The 21,344-nt window shown below is 44.0% G+C and overlaps 2 protein-coding genes across 13 annotated transcripts in view; both read right to left on the minus strand.

The window, feature by feature from the left end:
• LOC100115042 (SET and MYND domain-containing protein 4) overlaps positions 1-21,344 on the minus strand; it is a 656,582-nt gene that overhangs the window by 136,484 nt on the left and 498,754 nt on the right. The window lies entirely within an intron of this gene.
• Positions 8,726-10,051, minus strand: LOC116416570 (acrosin-binding protein-like). The gene has a single exon (XM_031925496.1). The coding sequence runs from the start codon at positions 10,049-10,051 to the stop codon at positions 8,726-8,728; it is 1,326 nt and encodes a 441-aa protein (XP_031781356.1).

Consider the following 21,344-nt stretch of genomic DNA (forward strand, 5'->3'; position numbering starts at 1 on the left):
GAAGACTTGCACTCACGTCTGGATGCAAGAAAAGCCGATCAAACCAGCATTGACACGGCCATACACTGGCCCTCACAAGGTCATCTCTCGCAACATGGAGAACCAGACCTTCAACATAGACGTAAATGGAATGCAGAAGACTGTATCACTACAACGTCTAAAACCTGCATTCATTCTTCAAGAGGATCCTGATGGCACTAAGGAAAATGCTAGATCTGAACTGATCAAGATTCCCAAAACCATAAAGGACAACAGTGCTCAACGAGCATCAGAGACATCCAAACGCACGCAGCTTCCAGCAGATGACATTCAACCTGCACCACCTGCACCTCCTTCTCCTCCTATCATCGATCCTCCGGATCAACCGCTTCCTGTTCCTCAACCACCTGCACCCAAACGCGTTGGATTTGCTCCGAATATCTTAAGACGTAGCAAGAATCAACCTAGTAAAACTGTTCCGTCTGCGGAACCAGTGCCAAAACGCACAAAGTTCGTCCCAAACATATTGGAACGAAAAACGAACGCGAATTCAATCCAGTCACGCAATCCCACACCGAGAAGACTCAACTCCTTTGCGGGGGGCGCAGTGCCTAACAAAAACTCAGTTGACCTGCTCATAGCAGCATTTTCTAGTAATAATTGTATAGAAGAATTGCAATTCGATTATTCAAGCATAAAAGAATTCCGCACTCACTTAATTCCCAACATGGTGCTGAATCAAGCTACCTCACTAAGAGCTTTAAACCTAGAAAATAATGATTTTTTTAATAATTGGATTCCTCCAATTATTGATAACGCGTCCAATCTAACCGAGTTGAACATCGTCGGATTAGAATTCGAGTATTCGCTTCCGTTACATAGGTTATCATTTTTAGTTTCTCTTAAAATTAACTACAATCAGGCTATCGAAACCACGTTAGCCAAGCTAGTCAATAAAATCAAACTTGATGTAGTAGTCAACAACGCACGAGGTAAAAAAAGAACCCGTGCAATCAATCTAGCTTCATTAAAAGACGTAATCTTTGGTTGTGCTAAATTAAGTTTAAGATTCATTAACTGTAAGTTCGTCGCTTTAGCATCAACGCAAAGAGCTTTGGAATCAGATGGAGTTATTTTACAACGTTCAGAAAACTTAATTATTATTTGTAAGCGCTAAGCGACTCTAATATACTACCAAGAAATCTCTGTATTCATCTAATGTAAACTACTCTCTAGCCGCTGACAGAATCTAAAAAGACATGTTCGTATCGTCGTAATCACAACTATCTCGTGATTCATTTAATCACTCAGTTATTGAAAAAAAAAATCTACTCATTTTTTTTCCTTTTCGGGGGGAGTACTGTAGGTACCCCACCGATAGAAGGTGGTACGTCCGACCGCGGGGAGAGAGAGAACAGCGCTAGCTGCGAGCGAGCGCCGACGACGCCGCTCAGTTCCGTTCTGACCACAGTACATGCCAGACGCGCTAGAGAGAGAGAGACAAATAAAGTGCCTTAGTCCAGGAGAAGAGCCTTCTTCTTGGTCTCCACTCGACGAGCTCGAGTCGAGTACCGAGTCGAGTCAAGTTACTCGAATATTTCGAACTACTCGAATTTTCCGAGCTACTCAAATTTTTCGGGTTATTCGAATCTTTTCAGTTACTCGAGTTTCTTGCACTACTCGAGATTATTTTTTAATCATATATTTATCAAACCACTCGAAATTTTATAATTATATTTACGCATGGCTTTAAGACAGCCTTAGTAAAGCAAGAAGCAATGAAAATGAGAGCTCATAAAGCTTACCCGCGTGAAAATATTATATGAGATCTTATATCTCTCTCTCTCTCTCTCTCTCTCGCGGCCTGCTCGTCGGCCGGCCCTCCCCTTCCCTCGGCCAATCGCGCGCGCGCGATTTCTCGAATTGAGCCCCGCGGCGCTCTCTCTTTCTCTACTCCTCTCGCACACGTGAACGCGCTCTCCTGAAACACTCACGATTTCAACGACCTCGAATTCGTAATGCACAATGAAAGCTCGTGTGACTGTCACTCTGATACGTACGTCTCGGGCAACGGTCAGACAAGAAATGGCGCGTCGCGTTGGCCACCGCAGCGATGCGGGCTATCTCAGCTTCGGCCCCGCCAATCAGCGCTCGCGAATCGGCCAGACCTCCACTACCGCACTCTACTCGCACCCCAAATAGCCTGAAATCAGGCTAGTGGCCGTCGATGCGGCCCCTACCTCCGACGGCTCGAGTCCCCGCTCTCCTACGACGCTCAACGCGCTTTCCCGCTCACACACGCTACAGGTTTCGACGAATTCTCTGGACGTAGCCAGAGTTACAGAGATTCCGCGAACTCTCTCGCACTCAAAGTGCTTCTTCTCGAACTCGCTGATTCCTTGAATCCTCGTCGTAGCTTCTCGTTCCTCCGGCTTCTTGGACTCCTCACAAAGACACTCGCACAGAAACAAAAGGAAAACACGAGTTCGAAACAAATCGCGCACACACAACTAGCACGCCGAAGGACACGGTGCACGACGAGTCGCCTCGTCGCAGATGATGGAGTGGAACAATAATTTTTAACTATTGTTTCTTTTATTTTGAATGATGAATAAGTAATACTATGTACAATTAATATGTATTTAAAATAAATATAAAAAAAATGTCAATATCAATATGTTTAATAAATTAATAATTTATGTCATATAACATTCAGCAATTTTAAAGGTCGGATTCAATGACTTCAGGCTATTGGACCTGGCACTGCTAAAGGCCGGAAATATCTACCAAAAACCGGAAAAAAATGTTTAATTGAGTACCGGATATAGTCCAGATCCGGTCTAGATCCGAACATCAGAAAATCAGCTTGATTCCGGTGTCTTATAAGGTCCTGTATAATTGCCGTATTACAAATACCATAAGGCCCTTATCAGGTTACCTGATCCGGGCCGAGAATATTACTTCAGGTACCTGATCAGGCCCTTATAATAAACGTATTACGATTTTTGATCAGGTATAAATGAAGTTAGCTTTGAACGTAATTGGTCGACAGATGTATATATTCGGTTAAGATGGTACCAAGATTTAAAATTTAATATTTGAATTTGAGTTTAATAAGATACAAATCGTATTTAGCTTCTATTAAATTTTGAGATTGGGTTTGTAACAATTAATTATATGCCATAAAATAAATATCAAATATCTAACCTCAAAAATTAAAGAGCACGTAACCTACATTGTATTGGATGATACATGATTTTTAAAAAGAATACAAAATTAACCAGATCTATACATATATCATATAGAGTGTGGAAAATGTTAACGTTTGAGTGTTTTTTTTAAGCGCGCAAAGTGCGCTGGATATTGCTAGTATATAATAAAACCAAATTGTGGATGGGCAAATACTATTCGAAGACGGCGTCTAGGTGTATAAGGTAGCTGATGACGATGTCAAGGTGGTGCGATCTGTAGTATTTAGAGTCTAAGTATGTAACCAATACTATTTTTATACCTAGATACCAAAAACTATAGAGCTCACCACCTGGACCTCGTCATCGACCACCTTATACATTTCGATGCGCACTAACTGGACATGGTCATTGCCCACTCTATAGAACTAGACGCCACCCTCGAATATTATTTACACCTAGACACCAAAATCTACGGAGCGCACCACCTGGACCTCGCCATCAATCACCCTATGCAGCATAGACGCGGCCCCTAGTTAAAAAAAATGATGAAACGGTTTGAAACGTGAAAAAAAATGAACAAATAGTTTTAATCCGAAATCGGTTTAAAATTTTTCAAAATTGCCAAATCCGTTTAAATCATTTTCAAACGTTTAAATCCGTTTTAACCCTGTACATTATTAAAATTCTTAATGTTTTAAATCTGTTTCAATCATCTTTTTAAATGATCATGCAATGCTTTTAAATCCGTTTCAATCCGAATCCATTTTAATCCGCATCCATTTCAATCCTAATCCGTTTTAATCGATTTCTCGATTTCTCATGTAACTAAGAGTGACGCATTCCCGCAAAAAAATTTACGTCCGGTCCGACGTTGGCTAAGGTACACAAAAAAATTAAAATACCATATTTTTGCCATTTTCAGCCGATACTGCATCGGTACTGTGCCAATGCTGCCCACACCGTCTGGTACAGCGCAGAGGGCCCTATTCGGTATGCAGCGTATCAGGGTGAGTTTTTTCATCATTTTTTATCAGGTGACTAAGACCCTTAAAAGTGATCTAAAAATTAATGAATTTATGTAAAGTATTATTTTTAATGGAAAAAACTCACCCTGGGTTGGATTTGAACCCAGAACCTTTAGATCCGGAGGCAATCACTATAGCTCGGCGCCACGGCTGTATTCGACAAATTATATTATTATGGTTCTTATATAGTAATTAAAGCCCGACATCAGACCAGTACAAGCAGTTTCCACTTCATACAAACTAGCCTCGTATTTGCGCTCGGGAAAACGCATCACTCTTTTCATTGGACTAGTCATTTTTAATTTTCAAGATTGTGAAATTGGTCATAATCACTCTTTAAAGAGTCATTCGGGTAGTCACTCTTGAAAAAGTGAAAATTCAACTCTTGGGATTTTAGGGAGTAACGAACGGCAACTATGACGTGGTACATTGTGATTTGGTTTTTTTGTTTATTAATAAGCAAAATAAAAAAAATTTGTTTTATATTAGCACGAAATTTTTGATTTCAACTGACATTTAAAAAGTCTGCATGATTTTAAAATAAATCTACTGAAGCGGATTTGTAAATTAAAGGCACTGATTGTAATGGATTTATGAGATGGACTATCTATCATTTTTAGAAAGTTTCAAGTTAATTCGTTGGGGTTAAATAAAATAACAAAATTAAATGTGACAAATCTTGTCTTTTGTCAACTTTTATCTACTATTTTGGAAGAGCATTATGGTTATAAATACTTATATACGTTATCACACATAACGACGTATATAACAGATCATAACGGATTATAACAAATTGATACGAATGGATAAAGTAACCGAAACGGATTGGTAACGTTTATTTTAAAACTTTTCATTAAATGTTCTAGAATGTATTAATTAAAATAAATCTATATTAGTTCCTGTATATAAATATAAAATTGCAACAAATTAATTTGTGTATGTTACGGATTTAAACGAATATCACACCTCTGAAAGTTTCATATAATTGATATGGATTACAATGTATTGTAACGGATTGAAAATGTCCAGGTGTACAGGGTGGCGGATGACGAGGTCTAGGTGGAGCGCTCCACGGTTTATGGTGTCTATGTGTAAAAATCATTCGAGGAAGGTGTCTAGGGGTGCAGGGTGGCCGATAATGACGTCCAGGTGGCGCGCTCCGTGGTTTTTTGTCTCTAGGTGTAAAAAAAATTTGAACGCGGTGTCCAGGTGTACAGGGTATCCGATGACGACGTCAAGGTAGTTCGCACCGTGGTTTTTGGTGTCTAGGTGTAGAAATCATTTGAACACGCTATCTAGGTGTACAGGGTCGCCGATAATGAAGTCTAGGTGGTGCGCTCCATGGTTTTTGGTGTCTAGGTGTAAAAATCATCAAGGACGGAGTCTAGGTGTAAAAGGTGGCTGACGACAATGTCCAGGTGGCGCGCTCCGTGGTTTGTTGTGTGTAGGTGAAAAATACATTCGAGGGCGGTGTCTAGATGTACAAAGTGGATGATAGCGATGCCAGGTGGCGCGATCCGTGGTTTTTTGTGTGTAGGTGAAAAATACATTCGAGGGCGGTGTCTAGATGTACAAGGTGGATGATAGCGATGCCAGGTGGCGCGCTCCATGGTTTTTGGTGTCTAGGTGTAAAAATCATCAAGGACGGAGTCTAGATGTAAAAGGTGGCTGACGACGATGTCCAGGAGGCGAGCTCCGTGGTTTTTTGTGTCTAGGTGTAAAAATCATTTAAACGCGGTATCTAGGTGTACAGGGTGGCCGATAATGACATCTAGGTAGTACGCTCCGTGGTTTTTGGTGTCTAGGCGTCAAAAACATTTGATCACGGTATCGAGGTGTACAAGGTGGCTGATGACGATGTTCAGGTGGAGCGCTCCGTGTTTTTTTGTGTCTAAGTCTAATGATCATTTAAACGCGGTATCTAGGTGTACAGGGTGTCCGATATTGACGTCTAGGTGGTGCGCTCCATAGTTTTCGGTGTATAGGTGTAAAATACATTCGAGGGCGGTGTTTAGATGTACAAGGTAGCCGACACGAGGTCCAGGTGGCACGCTCCGTGGTTTTTTGTTTCTAGGTGTAAAAATCATTTGAACGCGGTGTCCAGGTATACACGGTTGCCGATAATGACGTCTAGGTGGCGCGATCCATAGTTTTTGGTGTCTAGGTGTAAAAATCATTCGAGGGAAGTATCTAGGGGTATAGGATTGCCTATGACGACGTCCAGGTAGTTCGCACCGTGGTTTTTTGTGTCTAGGTGTAAAAATCATTTAAACGCGGTATCTAGGTGTACAGGGTGGCCGATAATGACATCTAGGTGGTACGCTCCGTGGTTTTTGGTGTCTAGGCGTCAAAAACATTTGAACACGGTATCGAGGTGTACAAGGTGGCTGATGACGATGTTCAGGTGGCGCGCTCCGTGGTTTTTTTGTGTCTAAGTCTAATGATCATTTAAACGCAGTTTCCAGGTGTACAGGTTGGCCGATAATGACATCTAGGTCGTGCGCTCCATAGTTTTCGATGTCAATATCATAGGTGTCAAAATCATTTGAACACAGTATCGAGGTGTACAAGGTGGCTGATGACGATGTCCAGGTGGCGCGCTCCGTGGTTGTTTGTGTCTAGGTGTCAAAATCATTTGAACATGGTATCGAGGTGTACAAGGTGGCTGATGACGATGTTCAGGTGGCCCGCTCCGTGGTTTTTTGTGTCTACGTGTAAGGATCGTTTAAACGCAGTATCCAGGTGTACAGGGTGTCAAATAATGACGTCTAGGTGGTGCGCTCCATAGCTTTTGGTGTATAGGTGTAAAATACATTCGAGGGCGGTGTCTATATGTACAAGGTGGCTGATAGCGATGTCCAGGTGGCGCGCTCCGTGGTTTTTTGTGTCTAAGTGTAAAATACATTCGAGGGCGGTGTATAGATGAACAAGGTGGCCGATCACGAGGTCCAGTTGGCTCGATCCGTGGTTTTTTGTGTCTAAGTGTAATGATCATTTAAACGCAGTTCCAGGTGTTGCGACGCTGTGCCTCCCAACACAGGTGCGCAACACCTAGAGCCTCGCATGCACTAGGATTTTTCTAAACGTAGGATTTGACCGCGATCATCACGTTTGGGAGAACGCTAGGGAGAGGGGAAAATGATCACACACAATGGTTAAGTTTTATTGCACATGTATTTCGCCCAGCCCTTCCCTACAATACGGTGGCTGTAGTGCCTCCCGCGCACAGTTTAGGCACGCAGGGCTTACACTGGGACGCTTAAACACGAGCCACGCTCGTGCAGCAGACGGCTGGCCACAGGCCCAGGTCCAGTCCGCTGACGGCTGACACTTTCTCTCTCTCTCTCTCTCTCTCCCTCTCTCTCTCTCTCTCTCTCTCTCTCCCTCTCTCTCTCTCTCTCCCTCTCTCTCTCTCTCTCGCGGGCTATGCCTCCCGCTTGTGGCAAGCCCGACCTGCTGCAGCCGCGCAGCTATAGGGTTTTCTCTTGCGCTGTCTCTATCTCACGCACACGCGTTTCCTCGCACTGCTCTCTCTCTCTCTCTCTCTCTCTCTCTCTCTCTCTCTCTCTCTCTCTCTCTCTCTCTCTCTCTCTCTCTCTCTCTCTCGCGTGCGCTGGCCAGACGCCTCGCGCAGAAGACGTCTTGGTGTGCGCCCGCACTGTACACCAACACCCTGGTCTCTCGAGTTCTCTCTCTCTCTCTCTAGTGTGCCCGCACCACACTCGTCTCACTCTCGGATCTCTCTCTCTCTCTCTCTCTCTCTCTCTCTCTCTCTATCTCTTTCTCTCTCTCTCTCTCTCTCTCTAATACTTTCTTACTCGCTCTCTCCCTGGTGGACGTCCGTCGGTGCTCCCGCCGGCGCCTCGTCGGGCCCGCGCATCTTCCTCGCGCCTGATTGGCTGGCAGTCCGCGCGGATAGCGAGTCGCACATCGGCGCCCACTGATTGGCTCGCGACATGCGGAGGACCAATCAGCGCGCGCGCCGTCGAGGCTCACTCTCACACTAACGTGGACGGTTAGCCGGCCCGTTCCTCGAACTCGAGGTCAGGCTGGCACTGACAACAACAATCCAACTCGCTTGTTTCTTCCGCGCACTCAGAGCTTGGCCGCATCGAACGAGATTCCTCGTATCGACGCGGCTGCGACGTTTGCAACGTCGCAATCCCCTCCCCTTAACAATGCTTCCTCTCTCGGAGAAGTTGGCCTTAAACCTTTTACTGGGTCCTGGGTCCAAACTTTCCTCTTTTCGCAGCATCTCTCCAGCTCCACTCTCTCACTTCCTCTCTTCTCCATTCTCGCTGACTCCTCTCTCGAAGAAGTTGGCCTTAACCCTTTCACTAGGTCCCAGGCCAACACTCTTCTCTCCCCTGCACATCTCTCTAGCACTACTCTCTCACATCCTTTTCTCTCCACCTCCGCTGACTTCTCTCTCTTCTCATTTCCTTCCTCAGCTCTCCGTCTTTCTAGCATTGCCATTTTTCTCCGGCAATCTAGACACAGACCTGAGTGGCTCACTCGTCTGCAAAGTTGTCATGATGTCTGTGGCAATTGCCTACGCGCAGGACATTCCCTTCGTGAATGTCCTTTTTGTTGGCATGCCCAGCCGATCATCTCCGGGCAATTCAATCCCCGGTGCCCCACTTTACAGCAGGTGAAGCACGCACCATCTCCTCGCCTCTCCCCTCGAGCCACGGCAATAGCGGTCGGACGCACCAGGCCGCGCCATACGGTAGCTCTCTTTCTCTCACTCGTCCTCTCCTCAACCTCGATAGAAGGCAACTCGTCACCAGGGCCTGCATGCTCTGTCCTCTCGACTGCAGCGGCTCTCTGGGTCTCTCCTTCCTCCTTGTACGCCGCACCGGGAACGCGCATCTTCTCCGCTGGCAGCGGAGGTGCGTAACGGCTATCTAACTCTTTTAGCCGCTCCCAGCGTCGGCCGTACCTCTCCAACTCCTCCCAGCTGTTGACGCACTTTTCGCCAATAGCTCTCCGGTATTCCGGAAGGAGGTTCTGATATGCGATACGAAGCAAATCACGTTCGGATGGAGGTCGGCGAAAGCGCGAAGCCAGATACTGAAGACTCGCGATATACGCCGCAATCTTCTCTTCTCTGTGCTGCGTTCGCTTGCGCAGATCTTCCTCCAAATCCTCCCGACAATACGGAACCATGTATCGGCGACGAAAGGCCCGGCAGAACATCTCCCATGTTCGCAGGCTCTTTCTCTTCGCCCGATACCAGCGGCTTGCCTGCAACTTGAAAATGCACGGCAACACTGCTAGCAGCTCGCGGTCTGGCACCGCTAACGCTACTCTGCACTCACACAGTCGATCAAAGAACTCCTCCGCCTCCTCGTGATCACTCTCGCCCGAGAACTGGAGCTCCCAATGCTTCAGGAACTCCAAAGCCCTGAGCGAGTCGGCTGATCTTTTCCGGCGTTCGGATGACGTCAGGTTCGCTGAGTTAAACTCGCAGCTCGAGTTAACTTCGAGCTCGCTGTCACTGCTCAGCAAACCTCTCTGTCTCCGTCTCTTTCTCGACGCACTTTTCTCTCTCCTCTCACTCTCCTCCTCCGACTCCTCTTCCGCACTCTTCTCTCCTTGTCCACTCTCCTCCTCCGACTCCTCTTCCGCACTCTTCTCTCTTTGTCCACTCTCCTCCTCCGACTCCTCACCCGAGCTCACACAGCTCCGTTGCATACTCGGCCGACCTCCAGAGTTGCCCCAAGAGACGCGGCGTCGCACCGTTTCGCGCTCTGGCTCTAGCAACTCTTTGTCCGCGTCACCAATATCACTCGTGAACACAGACGGTCTGCCTCTCAGCTGGTCTAGAGTATCTGGGCGAACTGAATCAGTCATTTTGACTGGGGCTCGCAAACATGGCTTTCGCCCTATTCGCTCTTCCTCCATTTTACGCGTCTGTTCTATCGCCTCGACCCGTACCTGCTCTCGCGCTGCCTCCCTCGCCTCCTCACGGACTCGTTGCAGCTGCCGCTCATGCTCTAGCGTGGCTAACTCGTCCCGCAGCTTCGCTCGAGCTTCCAGGAGGGCTTCCTCGTAAGCTTCTCACCAAGCTACAGAAAGCTCCTCCTCAAAGACTCGAGCTCTCGCATCCTCAAGAGTGAGTCCGCATTCTTCCAAATCTCTCACACGAGCGTCTCTCTCGCTGCGATCGACACTCACTCGGCTCGCATAGCCGCTGTCTACGCTGACGACTATGCTTGAGCCCGAGCCTCCTCGCAACACATCTCCCTCGGCCACGTCACTGACTGTGCTGGAGGTTGCGCAGGCCGCGGTTCTTGCTATCGTCCTTTCGGACAACCGCAAGTAACCTGGCCGTTCGCACCTCCGGATCACAGTATACACACTGTCTCTCTCACTCGAGCACAAACTCGAAGATCTCTCTTGGCTCTCATTGTCACTCGACAACGAGACCGAGGAGTCTTCTCGCTTCCGACTTCCGTCGAAAAGCTTTACTTGCGAGCCCCGCCGACGACGCTTATGACTAACTGTGTGCCAGTCGTCGCCGTTGGCTGACTCGCTGTCGCTAGAGCGCACGCGTCGCAGCACATCTCGTGGGGACACGGTAGAGCCTCCCACGCTATCACGTTTAGCGTTGGGCTCTACTCCGAGTCCCACTACGAACGGCCGTTTCGTCAGCTGATTCATCGCACAATACGGTGCGACTTCAACAGCTGACGACTGATCGCTGAGCTCTCTTCGCCGTCTCTCTCCACACGAAAAGACGTCAGCAGCTTGCCTCGTGGCCCGCTGCGCATCTTTCCGTCGCTCACACTCCGCGCACTTTACACTAACACTCGCGAAAACACTTTACCTCTCCCTTTCGATGATCGCGAATCCCCACAAGGGATGCCAATTGCGACGCTGTGCCTCCCAACACAGGTGCGCAACACCTAGAGCCTCGCATGCACTAGGATTTTTCTAAACGTAGGATTTGACCGCGATCATCACGTTTGGGAGAACGCTAGGGAGAGGGGAAAATGATCACACACAATGGTTAAGTTTTATTGCACATGTATTTCGCCCAGCCCTTCCCTACAATACGGTGGCTGTAGTGCCTCCCGCGCACAGTTTAGCCACGCAGGGCTTACACTGGGACGCTTAAACACGAGCCACGATCGTGCAGCAGACGGCTGGCCACAGGCCCAGGTCCAGTCCGCTGACGGCTGACACTTTCTCTCTCTCTCTCTCTCTCTCCCTCTCTCTCTCTCTCTCTCGCGGGCTATGCCTCCCGCTTGTGGCAAGCCCGACCTGCTGCAGCCGCGCAGCTATAGGGTTTTCTCTTGCGCTGTCTCTATCTCACGCACACGCGTTTCCTCGCACTGTTCTCTCTCTCTCTCTCTCTCTCTCTCTCTCTCTCTCTCTCTCTCTCTCTCTCTCTCTCTCTCTCTCGCGTGCGCTGGCCAGACGCCTCGCGCAGAAGACGTCTTGGTGTGCGCCCGCACTGTACACCAACACCCTGGTCTCTCGAGTTCTCTCTCTCTCTCTCTAGTGTGCCCGCACCACACTCGTCTCACTCTCGGATCTCTCTCTCTCTCTCTCTCTCTCTATCTCTTTCTCTCTCTCTCTCTCTCTCTCTCTCTAATACTTTCTTACTCGCTCTCTACCTGGTGGACGTCCGTCGGTGCTCCCGCCGGCGCCTCCCTGACTCTCGTGGACCTGGTGACGGCTAGCTTCCTCGGCTCTCCCACGCCAAGGCTGCTGGTTGCTCTGGTCCTCCGGACAATGATGGCGGACTGGCTAGCTTCCTTCCTCTCGTGCGGATGGTTGCTGGCTCGTCCGGGTGTCGGCACTTGCTCGTGCCAACGCGCTGCACCTATGACTCTCTCACACTCTCGCACACTCGCACAACCTCGGGAGACTCTCCCGATTCTCCTCGCAACAGAGGAGGCCACGTATCTCTCTCGCACGTCGACGTACTCCGTCGACAGTCGTGAGAGAACTCCCCGATTTCCCGCTCGTTCTCGCGCTCACTCTCCACTCGCGCTCGTCGGGCCCGCGCATCTTCCTCGCGCCTGATTGGCTGGCAGTCCGCGCGGATAGCGAGTCGCACATCGGCGCCCACTGATTGGCTCGCGACATGCGGAGGACCAATCAGCGCGCGCGCCGTCGAGGCTCACTCTCGCGCCAACGATGCTCACTCTCACGCTAACGTGGACGGTTAGCCGGCCCGTTCCTCGAACTCGAGGTCAGGCTGGCACTGACAATAACAATCCAACTCGCTTGTTTCTTCCGCGCACTCAGAGCTTGGCCGCATCGAACGAGATTCCTCGTATCGACGCGGCTGCGACGTTTGCAACGTCGCAGTGTACAGGGTGTCTGATAATGACGTCTAGGTGGTGCTCCCCGTGGTGTTGTTGTGTCTAGGTGTAAATAATATTGAAGGGCGGTGTCTAGATGTACAAGGAGGCCGATTACGAGGTCCAGTTGGCGCGATCCGTGGTTTTTTGTGTCTAGGTGTAAAAATCATTTAAACGCCGTGTCCGTGTCTACAGGATCGCCGAAAGGCTTCGAAAGGCGCTTTTTTCTTTATGGATCTACTTTAAACACATATTTTTATGGAGTGAAAGTGGGAATATAAAAAAAAATTAAATATAAAAAAGTTTTCTATAAGTTAAGCATAATTTTTGTCATTTTCTAAATATTTAAACTTATCAAATTTATTTACTTATTTATTTATGACCATCTATACATAAGCTTTTTTAAGGCTTCCTATAGAGGCAAACAAGTTGCCTGTACATAGGTATGGCACAATAATTATACAGAAAATAACTTAAAAACTAAAAACTAAAATTAATATTTTCATACTGTTCTTTCTTGTGCTAATAACAGAAGTTAAATTAGTGTCTCTAATTCATTTCATACTATTAGATTTCTTATAAAATCCTTTAATTTATGTTTTATAGTTACTTTTCTAACGGTTAACTCTTTGAGATCATTAGAGAGTAGATTGAAAATTTTCACAGCCATGTAGTAGCTGCTTTTCTTACTTATAGATTTATTAATTTTTGGCAATGGTATGCTGTTATTCCTAGTAGTTTTCGTATTTTTACTATAAATATCCTTTAGTTTCCCATAGTGATATGTTACTGCTTCAATTTGGAACAATTGCCTAACTGTTAGTGGGTAATTTTGTGTTTCAAAATGATTTCTGTCAATAATTTTTAATAACTTCTTTTGTAGTATGGAGTACATACAATTGTTATACGCCCCACCCCAGGCAATTATTCCATAATTGACTAGACCCTGGAAGAATACATGGTAGAATGCATGTTAATTACAGATAAAACAGAACTGATATCAATCGAACAAAGTCAAGTTTGTTGTATTTAATCATAAAAACGCAAAAAAAAGTAGTCTTGTTTAATCAAGGACTTACTTACTTACGTAGTAAGTATCTTGGGAGTTGTTTCTAATGGATCAACATATAACTTAATTTTAAGTTAAGTAAGCTCTTGATTGAACAATACTATTTTTTTGCTTTATTATAATTAATATAATAAGCTTGACTTTGTTCGAATTAATCTCAGTTCTTTTTTATCTGTAATTTCGTTGCGGAATATATCAAACTCACCTGACCTTTTACTTTTTTAAAAATTTTTTTAGAGATTTCAGTCCTTTTAAGTAAATTTGTTTTCGTATTTAAACTAATCTAAAAACTACGGAGCGCACTACCTAGACGTCGTCATCGGCCACCCTGTACCCCTAGAATCCACCCTCGAATGATTTTTACACCTAGACACCAAGAACCACGGTGCACTCCACCTAGACTTCGTAATCGGCCACCCTGTACACCTAGACGCCGTCCTCATATGATTTTTACACCTACAGAAAAAAACACGGTGCATTCCATCTAGACTTCGTCATCGGCCACCCTGTATACCTAGACGCCGTCCTCATATGAATTAGTTACCTAGACACTAAAAACTACGGAGCGCACTACCTAGACGTCGTCATCGGCCATCCTTTACACCTAGACACCGCTCTCGAATGATGTTCACCTAGACACCAAAAACCACGGAGCGCACCACCTAGACCTCGTCATCGGCCACTACGGAGCGTACCACCTAGACCTCGTTTTCGACCACTACGAAGCGTACCACCTAGACGTCGTCATCGGCCACCCTGTACACCTAAACACCGCCCTTAAATGATTTTTACACCTAGACACAAAAAAAAAACACGGTGCACAACACCTAGACGTCGTCATCGCGGCTACCCTGGCTACCGCTACCTCGCCATTTGATATTAAATAAAAAAAAATGAAATCACATCCGTAGTCCTGCTGGTCGGTATATGTGTTGTCACATCAGTAATCCCACTGATCTATATAAGTATGTGGGGAAGCAATATGTGCGGCTAAATTCACGGTCTTAACACTAGCCGTGTGCGGTCAACTTCATGGTCTGAACATGTTGGGCTGAAGAATTCCAAACGGATTTTAGCATTTTTGTTGAGACATGCTTGTTTATTGTAAAAAAAGCTGCAAATTTTCAAAATTTTTATACACTATTGTTTTACTTTGAAAAGTCCTCGAATTTCTCATTCCTTTCATATGTATAATAAGTGGCCTATTCGTGCACTTATCATAAAAAGTATGGTGTGCAGCAAGGGGGAAATGGCTTTTTCAGACTCGGGTGATGTTTTGAGCACTCGTGTTCGTCTCGGGCGCCTACAGCGCCCTCGACTCCCACTCAAAACATCACCCTCGCTAGAAAAAGCCAATTTTCCCCCCTAGTTGCACAATATACTATTGTATTCACTTTTGAAATTATTAATCTTAACGCATTGTTTCCTACCTGATAGATAACTATAGTTAAGAGTTTTAAGGCACATCCTCTTACTCCATATTTTTCAAACTTATCCAATAATATTCTGTGATCAACAGTATCAAAAGCTTTGGCTAGATCTAGAAATGCCGTTATTATTGCTTTACTTTTGTCTAAACTTTTGTATATAATATCCGCAAAACAATCAAGTGCATAGGTTGTTCCTCTGCCTCCGACGAAACTGAACTGTCTCTCTGATATAATATTATGCTTCATTATAAAATTGAAAAGTCTGTTGTATATAATTTATTCAAATATTTTAGCTATATTAGAAATCAGTGATATTGGGTGATGGTTTGCAATACATGTACTATCTTTAGGCTTAGCGCAAAATTCACCCGACACGTCAAAAACGCGACTAACGAAATTAATCGAATTCCTGGAGGCAGAAGTTAGAGGTGAATTTCGTATTTCCATAACAGTGCATGGTTTTAACTTGAAAGAAAAGAGTGAACCAGGATCTGCGAAAAAGACAAAAGAAAAGGCCGCAGGAAAAGAAGTTGCTAGTGCGCGAAATTTACTGACTTCAAAAAGCAAGGAGACCGTGTGCCTATTTTGTGGAAAAAGCGATCACGAAAGTGCAAAGCCAAAAATTTGACGATAACCGAGAGGCAAGAAATAGTAAAGAAGAAGCGCGCTTGCTTTAACTACTTGAGAGGAGGACACGGTAGTAGATTATGCCACGCAAATGTGAGGTGCTCAAAGTGCAACCGTCGACATGTGAATATTATGTATTTTGCAGAGGTAAAACTCACGAATGAGCCAAGTGAGAAGCCTAAAAATTCGGTGAACGCGGTAAATATTCAGGAAGAGTGTAATCTAGCTTCATCGAATGAAACGCCATCTACGTTTATGCAAATACTCAAGCTCAGAATGAGAAACGATACCACTGAAGTGATTGTGCGCGCAGTAATAGATGCGGGATCACAGTACTCGTACGTATTGAGAGATGTAGCTGATCAATTGAATTACGCACCGATAGCGCAACAAGATATGATACATTTGCTTTTCGGTGGAGACAAATCAGAGATCGCGACGCACAATAAGTACCAAGTTCGCGTTGGCAACATGGACGGCAGCTTTTGTTGCAATTTTGAAGCGCTAGTCCAGCAGATTATTTGTGCAGATGTGCCCTCGGTGACCAAAGGTAGCCGGCTGCAAGAGTTGGAGCCGTTATCGATAAAATTAATAGATGTGTGTAGCAAAGAAAAAACGGTAGCTCTCCTTATCGGCGCCGACATAGCAGGAAAATTATTCACTGGGAAGATGCACGTTCTAAAAAGTGGCTTGACCGCAATCGAAACGTGCCTCGGCTAGACGTTGATGGGCAAAGTTTCAAAGAAGAGGCCCATAATAGATACGCATACTAATTTTGCCGTAGCGTCTTTCTCAATGTATGTGAAAGATGCGGGCATTAAAGACTTATGGTCCTTAGATGTACTAGGGATAAAAAGACCATAAAACTGAAGAGCAGCACAACATCGAGGTAGTGAAAGCATTTACAGAAAGTATAATAAATGACGAAGGCCGGTATGAAATAAAACTGACATGGCAAGAGTGTCATCCAGAATTGAAGGATAATAAGATGATGGCAATTCAGATATTGGAGCCCATGGTGAAGAAATTGCGCGCAGCTGATAAACATACAGAATACGACGGGATTTTCAAAGAATGGCTGAAAGAAAGTATTATCGAACGCGTCCCGCCAGAAGAAGAAGCCTATTGGGCTAATTATCTACCTCATCGGCCGGTCTACAAGGAGAACTCGACGACGAGGACTAGGCCCATTTATGACGCATCGGTCGGTGCTCCACCCCTCAACAGCTGCCTGGAAAAGGGCCCGAACTTGATAGAGCAGGTCATCAACATTTTATTGCGCTTCAGGCAAGGTAATATAGGTATAATTGCGGAAATTAAAAAATCTTTCTTACAGATTAGTGTAAATCCACCGGAGCGCGACTACTTACGATTTTTGTGGTACGAAGCGGATGGCAATTTGATTATGTATCGACATTGTAGAGTAGTGTTCGGAGTGTGTAGCAGTCCATTTATTTTAGGCGCGCCGATTAATATACACTTAGATAAATATTTGAAAGAGATTAAAAGTAGACATAGTGTAGACGAGCGTAATTATATGAACGTGTTGAAACTTAGGCACAGTCTTTACGTGGACAATTGCGTTGATAATCAACAAGACTTAGATAGTTTTAAGCACGATGCAAAAGCAGTGATGGAGATGTTCTACAAATATGGATGAAGTTCTACAAATATTAGCGGAGTTCTCGGATTATTATGGAATAAGACAAGCGATATGCTATCGCTCAACGTGTCAAATTTACAAAAATTACAATTCGAGAAAGTTACAAAGAGAACTATTCTATCAATAGCTCACCGCATTTTTTATCCACTCGGTATTATGTGTCCGGTATCGCTCGGTCCAAAAATCTTGCTACAAGAAGCTTGAGCAGCTAAACTAACTTGGGATGAAGAGGAAAGCGATGACATAAAAAAGTATGTATGTATGATAAGGATGACCGATGATGACACCGACATTAGTTTGCACACATTTGTTGACGCGAGTACACTTGTATATGCCGTAGTAATTTTTATAAGAGTACAGAGAGGAGCAGATGTTAAAGTTAACTTTATGCAAACAAAAACTAGAGTCGCGCGGGCAGTTAAGAGTGACGCGAACAAAGCTACTAACGTCCCGCGACTATAGATTTATTAGCAGCAACGATCGGAGCGAAATTGGCAAGTCAAGTTCTAAAAGCAGTAAATTTCAAAATCGCGAAGACGTATTATTGGACAGATTCGTCAACAGTAGTCGCGTGGATCAATAGAGATGATAATTGGAGTATTTTCGTGGTTAATAGAATCAAAGAAATTAGACAATTGATACAAGCACGCCAATTGCGACGTGTACATGGCAATCGGAACCCTGCTGATTTACCGTCGAGAGGTTGCACGGTAAATCAGCTACTATCTTCTAGGTGGTGGGAAGGTCCGGATTGGCTTCATAAGAATATAGAGTACTGGCCTGCGGCAGAAACGAATATAAGCTTTGACAAGGCGGAAGTCAATGCAGAGTTAAAAAGTCGTCTCAATTGCAAAATGCCGCGATAATTAGTATTAAAACAACAGTAGACAAAGATCATTTATTTTACAAGTTTTCCAGTTACGATAAAGTCATTCGAGTCATCGGTTGGATAAATAGATTCTGCTTTAATTGTAATATTAAAACTCAACTGAGAAAGACGGGAGATTCCAACCGCTATGAAAAGAAAACGGAAAATTTCATAACAGTAGAAGAATGCAAAAATTGCAGAGATTAAATTAATCAAATACGTTCAAAATAGTTATTTTAAAAGTATAGAAGATGAATGTATCAAGGATTTCGCGCCTTTTATTGATAATAAAGGGCTAATTAAAACCAAATCGAAACTTTTAAATCGCAAGACAGCTTCAATATTCGCTGCCCTATTATTCTACCGGACAAAGAACAGCTAGTAGAATTATTAGTCAGAAAATATCACGTGGAGCTAAAACATGCAGGAAGCTCAATGACGCTAAATACTCTACGTGAAAAATTCTGGATATTAAGAGGGAGGAAAATATGCCGCGAAATTATAAGAAAATGCGTAGATTGTCGCCGGCACGATAGCAAGCAGATAAGTACACAAGCCGCGCCTTTGCCAATCAACAGAGTAAGAGATACCGCTATATTTGAAGTAGTAGGAGTAGATTTCGCGGATCCAGTGTATTTAATAGGGGAGCATAAAGCGTGGATTTGTATTTTTACATGTGCCGTTTATAGACCAGTTCACTTCGAATTGACTAACTCGCTGAACACAGCATCATTTTTAATGGCTTTAAGACGACACATAGCGAGACGAGGTCGGCTGAGTGTAATTTTTAGTGATAATGGCACTAATTTTGTGGGATTATATAATCGGTTAAAATCCTTAGATTATGAGAAGATAGCAAATGATACTTGCGTTACAGCAAATCGAATGGAGATTTAATCCTCCTTCCGCACCGTGGTGGGGAGGCTTTTGGGAACGACTCGTTGGTGTGCTCAAACGATTATTGAGACGAACTCTTAAAAAATCTTCTTTAACTTTTGAAGAAATGTTAACTATATTGCTAGATTGCGAAGCAGTCATAAATTCACGGCCGATTACTTATATGCCAGATAGTCATAACGAGATCATGCCATTACCTCCATCTATGTTTCTACAAGAAGTTAGAGAAATTGGGATACTAGATTTAGATAAGATAGAAAAAGTATAGATGAATAAGAGATTCGCGTACCGCCTTAAGGTAAAGCAATACTTGCGAAAACGATTTAGAATAGAATACCTAGGCGCGCTAGCTTATCAAAAGTGCAAAAGGAAAAGCGTTAATGTAGTGAGTGTAGGCGATGTTGTATTAATAGGAAGTGACAATGTTAAGCGTATAGATTGGCTTTTAGCAAGAGTTAAGCAAATTTATACAGGTAGAGACGGACATGTACGGGTCGTGCGATTAACGACAGCCTCTGGCGAAATCTTGCAACCGATACAACGATTATATCCGCTAGAAATTAACACTGACTGTAAAAGCGAAAAAGAATCATCGATTGTAAACGATAAGTTAAGAAAAACGCAAACAGCTAGAGCAAATTGTAAAACAACGAAAGAAATAGAAGCTAAATTTGACAAAATCGTGAAAGAAATTGCAACAAGAACCCGGCTGAAAATAAGCATATGATAATCATATGATAATCATATGATAATCATATGATACTTTCGACCGAATCCTCATATGAGAATCATATGATTGTCATATGATATATCGTAAATTCTCATAAAAATAAATAATTATTTTACCCCTACTTGATACTTATTAATTATCTTTCTTTGTACTGCTTATTTGTAAGTTGCATAGAGAATTTATTTTTACATAAATATTACATTGAAAAAAATCTGGATTTGTGGAGATTTGAACCCAGAATCTCAAGATTATGAAGCAATTGTTTTACCACCGAGCCATCGTGATCTTTGATGTCGATCACTTTAGTAGAATCAAATAGTCATTATATTATCTAACACGTCCTTGTATGCTTTATTTATTATTAATTAATTATAATGAGTTTATTTTATTAACACACACTAATAGTAATTGAATAATAATAAATAAAACATACAAGGGCTCGTAAGTTATAATGACTATTTCATTCTACTAAAGTAATCGACAATATCAAAGATCTCGATGGCTCGGTGGTAAAACGCTTGCTTCATAATCTTGAGGTTCAGGGTTCAAATCTCCACAAGTCCGAATTTTTTTCAATGTAATATCTATGAAAAAATAAATTATCGATGCAACTTACAAATCAACAGTACAAAGAAAGATATAATTAATAAGTTTAGAATAGGGGTAGAATAATTATTTATTTTTATGAAAATTTACGATATATCATACGACACTCATATGATTCTCATGTGAGGATTCTCATAGATGGCCGTGTTTCTAAACAGCCTGAACGGTTAGGATATTAATGAAATTATTAGTTTTTTTTCAGATTTATTATTTAGCAGTTCTTGTTCTTTTTGTAAGGTTAAGTTAGACTATGATTTTGATATTGTCTGCGACAAATCTTTGAAAATATGTGAAAGTAGATGTAAGAGCGCATGTAATAAATAAATATTGTAAACACCTTTTTCGGGGCGGAGGATGTTGAATCTCCGTAGCAGCGACTACATGCGACGTAGTTTTAGAAAAAGTACCGCTAGAATAAAAATCCCCGAGCTCGAAAGAATCGACACGTACAAGAGCTTTAGTTTATCACGGGGGGAATTAGATATTACGGTAGAGACGGCTTCGGTGCCCGACTGGCCAGTTTATGGTCAGCGCCTAGCTGGCCAGCTCAGACCGAGGCCGGAAAAACCCCGGAACCGACAGACCGGGGCATTTATGGCTAGGGACTAATCCCCGGACCCGACGATCCCTGCATGCGCAGGTATGCCTAGCGAGAATCAGCAGACTGCTTTTTCTCCACACCTGCACCGAAAGTACCACATTCCCTCCCGGGTGCCTAGAGAGAAATGTGCATTTTCGGTGCTGGTGTGAAGAAAAATAGTATACGCACCACGGGAGGAAAATTGAACAGCCCATATCTCGTATTTGCCATCCGAGCCGAAGGCCGACAATTTACACGAGATATGGACTGTCCAAGTTTTTTCCTCCCTAGGCGCGTAATATACTATTCCTTCCAAGGGAGTAAATTTTTCTGGAAAAAATGGGTGACGAAAAAAATTCTG

This window comes from Nasonia vitripennis, assembly GCF_009193385.2.
Source record: "Nasonia vitripennis strain AsymCx chromosome 2 unlocalized genomic scaffold, Nvit_psr_1.1 chr2_random0010, whole genome shotgun sequence".
NCBI classification, from domain to species: Eukaryota; Metazoa; Arthropoda; class Insecta; order Hymenoptera; family Pteromalidae; genus Nasonia; species Nasonia vitripennis.

Excerpts from the sequence above, each read along its gene's own strand:
- LOC116416570 (XM_031925496.1), bottom strand. The coding sequence starts at position 10,051 with ATGACTGATTCAGTTCGCCCAGATACTCTAGACCAGCTGAGAGGCAGA.